The sequence below is a fragment of the Pistacia vera genome, unplaced genomic scaffold (genome assembly GCF_008641045.1).
Source record: "Pistacia vera cultivar Batoury unplaced genomic scaffold, PisVer_v2 Contig225, whole genome shotgun sequence".
NCBI lineage: Eukaryota > Viridiplantae > Streptophyta > Magnoliopsida > Sapindales > Anacardiaceae > Pistacia > Pistacia vera.
The window spans coordinates 433130-442504 of NW_022196030.1; the positions used below are offsets into that span (position 1 = coordinate 433130).

Sequence of the window (9375 nt, forward strand, 5' to 3'; positions counted from 1 at the left end):
TTTACAGGGAAAAAGAAGCTGCAACAAAACCATTATTCTTAAGGAAATTTTCTACATCCAGATCTCACAATAAATAAAAGCCAAATAGCAAAGAAGAACTGATATGCAATCGATAGAACAATAAACATATACCAATCTCCAAATTAAATCGAAACAGACAAATAAACCTAGTTTTGTTTTGAATAATAATAAACATCTATAGAAACCACAGTTTTGTTTTCCATTATTTCAATACTAAGAACTTCAAAACTTGGTCAGGAAAAGCTCAAACCAGTCAAATATTGGAACCTACATCTATGAAGTAACTCAGAATCTGATACGTAAATGGGAACAAAACAGTATCCCACCGAACCCCACTAAAAAGTGAAATCATAATTCTACAAGAAATCAAAATTCAAACCAAAACGAATTAAAAGAATTCAGTAAGTCATTGCCAGAACAGAGAACACTTTGAAAATATAATTTAAACCCACTCCCGAATAATTGTAAAATAGAAAAAAAAAAAATTGAGGCCAAAAAAAACCCTAACACGCCCACAGAATCACGTCCATCAATACAGCCATATATCAAGCAAAAAAGAAAATAAGAAAAAGAATCAAAATTGGAGAGAAAAATGACCTTGGCAGGCCAGGCAGGAAAGCCTTGACTTTGGCGAGAACAAGATCCCCCATACTCAACTGACTCTTGGCTTGGCTTGTTGCCTCCCTTTTTACGACCCCAGCATGTCGTTTCTATCTATAAATCTCTTCTACGCAACCTATATACTAATAGAAGAGAAAAAGAAACAAAACCTCCAGAGGCTCCCAAATGAAAGGACAATCGAATCGAATAGGCAGAAAGAATCGAAATCGAAAAACCTAAAATCCAGGTAATTAAGCCGGAGATTCCGCCGGCGGCGAGGAGTTCCGGCGTCGGAGAGCGCTACGGCATCGCAAAGGAAAATAGTTGATTGATAATAGAGAGCGCAGGAGGGTAGTTGAGCAAGAAATTGAGGCGGTTGACGAGAGAGAGAGAGAGAGAGAGAGAGTATATCCTTGTGTGAGGGGGGGGGGTTTGTATTGTGTTGGTGTTGGTGTCGTGAATGGAGGTGGGATTTGGTAAATTGAGGGATTTGGTGTACGCGTGAGTGAATGAGTTGAGTCGCCTGCCTGTGCCTCAGTCTCCCTGTCCCTGTCGGTGTTTTCCTTTCATCAACTCATTAACTTCACGAATTTCACATTTAAATAGTATTAATATTATTCAATTTATTTATCTTAAATTATTTCTTTTTTATAATTAAAATTATGCATTTTTAAACAACAATTTTACTTCTATTACATTAATAATTAACACGACATAAGAATAGTGTATTACAATTGACCTAAAATAGTTTCAGATTACATAATTGTGTCAACATAATAATGTTATATTATGTTAACCCATCTAATAACTTACCCATTTATTTTAACAAATCTGAGAATTAATATAATATTTTTTTTTTTTTTTACTTAAACTCAAGGTAAAAATATATATTGTTAATATAATATCCAAAGTTTTGATAATGATAATTTTTTATTATTAAATAGGTCAAACAATTCATAGATCATAAAGGGGTTGAACATATAATGAATTATGTCACAACTTAATATGTTACATGTTTGATCCATTTATTAATGAGATTGAGTTAGATCATCCTATGATAAATAAGTCAAGTAGATACAATTAATTAAAGAGATTAGTCACATTATAATTTCATTCCTTGAATGATTTATTAGAGTCTATACCGCTGACACCATTAATAAAATAGATTTATGTAAAAGTTAACACTACCGAGGCAAAATGTTTGCTAACAAAAACGTTTTCCAGTGATAATTTTTTATAAAAGTAATGCTACAGTTACCGACGAGTTTACACCGAATTTGTGCACTGAATGACGTGACTAAATCCTGACCGTTTGATTTATTATCAGTTAACATTAATAAACGGTCAAGATTTTGCCATGTTATTCAGTGCACAAATTCGGTGTAAACTTTTCGGTAACCCTTTCATTTTCCTTTTTATAAAGGTTTCATTTAACCTCATAAAATTTTAGATGACAAATCTTTTAATTACAACTTCACCCATATCATTTCAAATAACTTTAAAATACGAATTCAAGTCTTTTCATAATTAGTCATGAATTGAATAAGGTAAAACAAAAAGGACTTCAAACATATTGCATCTTACTAATTGGCAATTCAATGTCATAAGTTTTATGTCTCACATAAGAGTCTGGCCATACCCTCATGTATGATAATCACCCAATCTAACTGTAAAATGAAAACTAAATTGCTGGCCTGGTTTGTCATATTTAGAAATGCAGCCACCCACTTGAGAAACAAGCTCAAGCTTGAAACATAGGCCGATTGAATCAACCACACATTCATCAATTGTAAGAGAATAATTAAGTAGAAATCATACTAATCTTAAACAGCAGCTCAATCCTAGTGTTCCAAAACCAGTATCTCAAAAAATTCTCAATAGTTTGTGTGTTTACCATGTGCAATACCTATGAGAATAACTTTACACTCTTCTGTACTCATAAGACAATCAAACAGCATGATTACACCATGTCAGAAGCCCGAAGCCCCAAACCAACTAAATCCTGGTAATCAACAACTCAACTTCAGAAGGCCAAGAGGCAACATCAACAATCATGGAACCTTAGCAATAGATCTCTAGCCTAAAGGTCCAACTACCATGTCAAAACAAGTCAACAATTCACAATTTTTTCAGTGATTTACCATTATTATTCAGGCCATACCCAATTGGCAACTGCAACACTTACACATAGAAAGGAAATTGATGAAGCTTCTCTAAGGTGTGTCACTTTTTGGTATTTGACAATTAAATTCTCAACATACATGGTAAGCTAGCTAACTATGAGATACTTGAGAAAGCCTTCGACCAAATATGAGAATGATCCATAAAACTGAAGGAGTAATAAGTAATAAATTTAGAAATCTTTAAATTTGGCACTTTGTAAAACATCAACCCTCACAATCAAGTTGATCAACTCTGAAAAGTACTTAATGTATTTCACACAACACTAAAATACCCAACATATCTCATAGATTTTAGCTTCTTTACCACAAATTTACCAAATAAAGAGTAAACATTCATCAATAGCTCACATAAAATCCAGCACAGTCCTGCTTATTTATAACCAAATCCAGGATAATCATAAACCAGGATCCATAATTGTATGTGCCAACTTGCTCACCAAATTGAAAGATAATGTAGTCAATTTGCTGCATCAAGCAAAGTCCAAACTAAAATTTCAGTTTACGTCAAAAGCAAACATCCCCTACACCTAAATTATACTAACAATCAGGATGTTGAGAAGCTTAAAGAAGAATTTACATATGAAGATTAATTAATCTTGAACAGATATAATATTTATCGATGAACATATGTTAACAAAACTCTACTTAAAAAGAATGTATATTAACAACAATAGGACTAAAGGATTAAAAGACCCAAAATAAAACAAAAGGATTCACTTCATCTTAGTAAAGAAAACAAATGGAAAGAAGTGGTACATTATTGTTTACAAATTCTACATTGAAAATATATAAGCATGTGATACAGTAAAGTTGTGTTTATTGGCAATAAGAAAAAAGAATCAAGGATCTCAGACTTAATTTGGGTTTCAAAAGAAATTTGTTTGATGGTAAAACCTTGAAGAATTATAGTATATAGCAGCCGTATATAGAGAGTCTGATCAGCAATCAAAACCAAAACTTAAGATTGGATTTTACCATAATAAAAGATCAAGAAAGAACGTACAAAGAAAATCACCCATAAAAGAGCTAGAAAATAATCACAGGTTCTCATTAATCAACTCAAAAATCCTATAAGCCTAAACTAATGCTCCAATTAAAAATTTGTTCAATCACAAACTAAAGGCAACTCAATCTTCAAAATCTGGCATTGGTATTCACCAAATGTTGTATGAGAACCTACCAGAAAAGAAACCATAAATTACCAAAATAAGACTTACACGGAAATTAATAACAACATTCTTTTCAATGGCTGCATCAGTATGCAAAGAATAAGTCAAGCTGTGAGGAATGGACCAAGATCAGCTTTTTGTATGTGCTCTACAAAGCGGCCCTCTTTTTCACTCATGAAGATTTTACACCTTACACTCTAAAAAAGACCATCAAATAAAAATAGCCTAATTAACTCAACAACCAACACATTACTATGGAAACTTTCCAATAAAATCCAGAAACAATACTACCTTTTATAATCCAAAACTGGATTTTGATTTTCATATGTAAAATGTAACAGCTCTCAAGCATCATTCAGACTTAAGGTCACTGGAGAATCTCTATCAGCACAAAATCATTTAATCCCTGTCTGGTACCAATGATACTAATGTTCACAATTTAGACACTTATTTTCAGTAGAATCCAAACATGTCTAAAAAGAACAAGCATAACAATAAAAAGTGTCAATAGGCAATGGAGATCCGCACCAGAAAAGGGAGAGAGAATGAGAGAAAAGGTCAAGCCTAAAATATTCCAGAAAGAAGAAAAATGTGTATTAACTCTGGAACTGAGCGTCGAATATCAAATAAAGTTTACAAAATTAGAAACATAAATATCTTACCCTCAATCCTAACTTGAACCTTTTTCTTTCCCTTCTTTGCCTTCTTTCCCTTCTTTGCCTTCTTTCCCAACAGCATCAGTCACCAAAGATATTGGTCTTTGATCAATAACTTCGTCAATTATACCAAATTCCTTTGCCTCTTCCGGGGTCATAAAGTAATCTCTATCCATATTCTTTTGAATTATGTCTACTGACTGCCCCGTGTGCTTTGAATACAAAGCATTCAGCGAATCCCAGACCCGAACTATCTGCTTTGTGTGAATCGTCATATCCTTTGCCTGCCCACTGTACCCTCCAGACGGCTGATGAATCATGACCGTCGCATTTGGTAGTGCCCGCCTCTCCCCCTTGGCACCTGAAGCTAAAAGCAAGGAAGCCATCGATGCAGCTTGACCCAAACAAATGGTATTAATTGGAGATCGAATGTATTGCATGGTATCATAAATTGCAAGGCCTGTATAAGAAGAAACAAGGATTAGTAACATACTTATATATTTGACTTACAAACACCATCATTTTCATCTTACCAATGTTTGTGCTTAAATATGACTCAAAATAGGTATCACCTCTACATATACTAAGGTAAAACAGACCCTGCAAGTTGGTTGAAACTTATAATGCCACTAAGAGTTTTTTTTTTTTTTTCCCCAGTAAAAACACTTAACATAATCAAAGTAGTACTTTTTACAATTGATTGGAGGAAAAAAATAAAAATGGAGCGCATTCGGAGAAAAGAAGCACTTGATAGTTTCCTTATTCTCACTTTTAGAGGGACATCAGGTTCCTTCTTTTATATGAAGCGCCTTTACTCAAAAATATATCCATAGAAGTCCTCAAAATTCAAAAACACATTATTATTTGTAAGTTTTAAATAAATTTAAGCTGCGACTTAAAGAGAATTTAATAATTTTCTTTCGTCTGCCAAATTATCATAAAGAATATAAATTAATGAAAACACATAATAAGTTAAGTGCATACACAAAAAAAATATATATATATATATAAAAACGCAGTCGAAAATCCCAATAATCGAAAAACACAAAAGACCCAACAGAATTTTAGAAACAATAAATGAAGGCAATTAATTAGATTAGATTAGAAAGACCTGCAGTGACTTGTCCACCGGGAGAGTTAAGATACATGTGAATAGGCTTGGAAGGGTTTTCAGACTCTAAGAAGAGGAGCTGAGCGACGACAACGTGGGCAGTGTCGTCATTGATGGGTCCGTTGATGCAAACGATTCTCTCTTTGAGAAGACGAGAGAAAATGTCGTAGGCTCTTTCGCCTCGGGAGGAATGCTCAATCACCATCGGAATGAGAGAGTAAGAACGAGATGCGATTACTGATGATGATGCTTTTGATGATTGTAAAATCCTCCTCATGCCGCTGCTTGAAATCAGACTCCTCATACTTTGCATTTTCGTTTGATGGAATTTGAGAAGGAAAGCGGATTCTAGGGTTTAGGGTTGAAACTTGAAACTTCCACTTATCCTCCTGCACTTCCAATAAGTAGCTTGGACTTTTTGGTAATTGCATAGACACGCCTTAAGACATAGTTTCGCCACCCACTCTGTTTAAAATACGTTACAAGAATATGGATTAACCAATTTGTACTCATTTAAATACTATCATTCAAAATTTAAATTTCTTTGAAAAAAATTAAAATTTTTAATGTTAGTATTTAGATTAGTACAAAATAATTAGTACATATAACGTTATTTTATATTACAAACCCTTTCCATTAATTAAAAAATGGGGTTAATTTATGGTTATTTAAAAAATAAAAATAAAACTTTTAGAGGGTTTTAGAAGGCCTATAAGAAGAGGTATCATAACTATTATTTTCATACAATAATTCTTCATTGGCAAACATTTTATATAGATTATATGATATAAATAGATCTATTTTAGTAATTACAAAAATTATACGTGATAGCTGGAAGATTGTCCCTTTAATTTGTAGAAAATAATTTGCATTAATGAATTGTATTTATAGTTTTTATATAACATACCTTTATATAAATTATCTTTTTTTTTTTATTTTTTTTTTTTAACTCAACTAATTTTCTAAGACTATAAAACTAAAAAATCCAATGGTTATCAACAAAACGCAAAACTCTAAACCCAAGACCTTTTATAGCACCGAAAACCCCTGTTGAACCACTTGCCACCGATAATATCTCACTTTCAACAATAACATTTATATCCTCTGTCCAGTTCTATTTTCAACGATGAGAAATAATAAGATATATCAGTCATATTTAGGTCATCTTGGACTTGTTATTTTGTATGTCATCTTGAACTTGTTAGTTGTTATTTTGTTGGTCATCTTGAATCTGATTCTGTAACATACCATCTTCGGTACAAAGACTAATTCTATATACATAGAAATGTAAGAATACTTTCGATAATTCCTCATTTCATATTACAACAAATGAATAAAATCCGATTTCTCAAGTCCCATCCTATTTTGTTCATACAAACACATTCAAAATGTTTTCCTAGTAAGACTTACCAATCCCAAAATTACTTACTCACCATTTTGGCTTATGACAGGCACCGTCATAATGTAAGCAAATCCCATCTTAATTGAACCAAACAAGTATTGCTGATAATAGCCCAATAAATTCCTAAAGTTAATTGATATCATAAACTGTTTTCAACCAAAAAAAAACAACTCAAATGTTTTAAAATGACTCATCAGACAAAAACACAACTAAACAAAATATTTGCCATACAGGCTAAGTTGCATTAACAGCTGAAAATAAATAACACAACACGAAATTTAAAACAGAGATGTTCCCTTGCCCTTCTTGTCTCCACCGATCTCAAAGTGCTTGCACCTCTGCAAATACCAGCACAAACAAAGTTAGCAGATAAAGGCAAAAAGGGAGAACTAAACTACTAAAGTACGCAAAAATGTTTCAAAACACCAACCTTGATAGGGTGTTGAGACACGTGCTTGCAACCTTGACACTGAAGCCTCAAGACAATCTTTTTTGTTGTCTTTGCCTATTAGATAAAAAACCAGTAAACATTTTGAGCATCAGAACTGGAATTAACATGAATTACTCAACAGACATCAAAACTAAAGTTTTTCATTCATTTCAAAAAGAATTCATGTTTCAACAAGGAACAAAAGAAATCCACATAAATTATTACCTTCTTGTGGAAAACGGGCTTGGTTTGTCCTCCATAACCAGATTGCTTGCGATCATAACGTCTCTTACCTTGAGCTGCAAGGCTGTCCTTGCCCTTCTTGTATTGTGTGACCTTATGCAAGGTGTGCTTCCTGCAATCCTTGCTCTTGCAGTATGTCTTCTTTGTCTTGGGAACGTTCACCTACAAGACAGGTTACGATTCATTTAAGATAATGGAAATTTAAATAACCGCCAACACATTCTTAAGCAATCACAGTGAACTTTGACAACTTTTTGCACCTAAATCCAAATCTGAAACAGATTCTAACAGTAACAAGAATGAATTATCAAAAACATACTTCAATAGAACAATTTACCCTAAGAGAAATGACCCAACATTAGATATATGCTTTTTGCACCTAAATACAAATCTGAAACAGATTCTAACAGTAACAAGAATGAATTATCAAAAACATACTTCAATAGAACAATTTACCGTAAGAAAAATGACTCAACATTAGATATATGTCTCTGCTATTGTTTTTTTTCCAGTCAGTACTACAAGCCGAACAAATGCATATAATATATCCTTCAAATTAAATGCCCAGAAGAATTCAATTAATCAACGTACCTCATATTAAAAATAGAAAACCGCACATATAAATACATCAAATGCAGATTTGAGCATTGATCATCAAACAACAAAGGCAAACAAACACACATTAACTTCACTCAATGAAACTAGATCCTACATAGGAATTGACAGCTACATACTTAAATCCATTCACTCTAGATTTCACTGCCCGAGCTAACTAAAGCAACCTCTTTCCTTCGATGTGAGTTAAAAAACAAAAAAAAAACAACAATAAAAAATCGCATAATCTCTTTCGCCATCCAACAATATAAGTTCACAAAGAAGTTAAAGTCCCAATCCAACCTACTTTCTTGGATTCAAGAAAAATGTCAATAAATAAGTTAAATAGCATGATAATATAAGCATTCAACTTCAAAACCGAAACTGAAATACACACATCTTATCAACGCAAACAGAACATAAACGAAATTAGCAAGCATCTAGTGAAAGAGGAGTAACAGAAGCGATACCATGGTTGAAGGTACTCAGAGAAAGCGAGAGCTCTGTTCTGCTTCGAAAAACCCTAAGGTGAACTAGAGGCCGCTGGAAAAATGAGTGACAATTTATAGCAAAGACATTAGGGTTAGGGTTGTTATACGGAGTCGGCTGGGTAACGCATTTGGATCTGGTTTTGGGATAACTGGACTGGGAGTTTTGGAAGTAGGCCTTACGTTAAGTCTTGGGTCGGCCCAGTTCTAAATAATGTGTTGGTCGAACTATAAAAAATAGTTATTAGGTTATTATCAATGAACTCTCCTGATATTTCAAGAATATCTAATGTTTCCTCATATGTTGTAAAATTATCACTTATCTCCTTGTGTTCCAAGGATGTGGCACTAATTGTAATATAGACCATGAAATATGATAAAAATAAATGTTAGGAGTTGTTTGTTTTGTTTTATTAAACACTTAAATAATATTTATTTCAAATATTTAAGATATGACATATGATTTTTTTTTTAAATT

General features: G+C 32.9%; 2 protein-coding genes across 7 annotated transcripts; both read right to left on the reverse strand.

The window, feature by feature from the left end:
* Nucleotides 1-2999: 2999 nt before the first annotated feature.
* Nucleotides 3000-6130, reverse strand: LOC116130847 (ATP-dependent Clp protease proteolytic subunit 2, mitochondrial). 6 transcript variants are annotated; one of them, XR_004128135.1, is made up of 4 exons: nt 5741-6130; nt 4636-5089; nt 4022-4162; nt 3000-3269 (listed from the first exon to the last, which is right to left on the reverse strand). XR_004128135.1 is itself a non-coding variant. In XM_031416539.1 (3 exons), exons 1-2 carry the CDS (start codon nt 6051-6053, stop codon nt 4644-4646), a joined length of 759 nt encoding a protein of 252 aa, XP_031272399.1. In that variant the 5' UTR covers nt 6054-6130; the 3' UTR covers nt 3002-3269; nt 4636-4643. The 6 variants fall into 6 exon arrangements, 4 of the variants coding, with proteins under 4 accessions (XP_031272399.1, XP_031272397.1, XP_031272398.1 ...); XR_004128136.1 differs by having other exon boundaries at nt 3001-3269; nt 4022-4082; XM_031416539.1 differs by lacking the exon at nt 4022-4162 and having other exon boundaries at nt 3002-3269.
* Nucleotides 6131-7224: 1094 nt separating this feature from the next.
* Nucleotides 7225-8968, reverse strand: LOC116130867 (60S ribosomal protein L44). The gene is made up of 4 exons (XM_031416562.1): nt 8880-8968; nt 7798-7977; nt 7573-7647; nt 7225-7480 (listed from the first exon to the last, which is right to left on the reverse strand). The coding sequence occupies exons 1-4, from the start codon at nt 8880-8882 to the stop codon at nt 7421-7423; spliced, it is 318 nt and encodes a 105-aa protein (XP_031272422.1). The 5' UTR covers nt 8883-8968; the 3' UTR covers nt 7225-7420.
* Between the last annotated feature and the right edge of the window lie 407 nt (nt 8969-9375).

Coding starts and splice junctions, on each gene's coding strand:
- LOC116130847 (XM_031416539.1), bottom strand. CDS start 6,053: ATGCAAAGTATGAGGAGTCTGATTTCAAGCAGCGGCATGAGGAGGATT. Junction 5,090..5,740: donor CGGTGGACAAGTCACTGCAG/GTCTTTCTAATC, acceptor CTTCTTATACAG/GCCTTGCAATTTATGATACC.
- LOC116130867 (XM_031416562.1), bottom strand. Junction 7,648..7,797: donor AGCCCGTTTTCCACAAGAAG/GTAATAATTTAT, acceptor TTTATCTAATAG/GCAAAGACAACAAAAAAGAT. Junction 7,481..7,572: donor TGTCTCAACACCCTATCAAG/GTTGGTGTTTTG, acceptor TGGTATTTGCAG/AGGTGCAAGCACTTTGAGAT.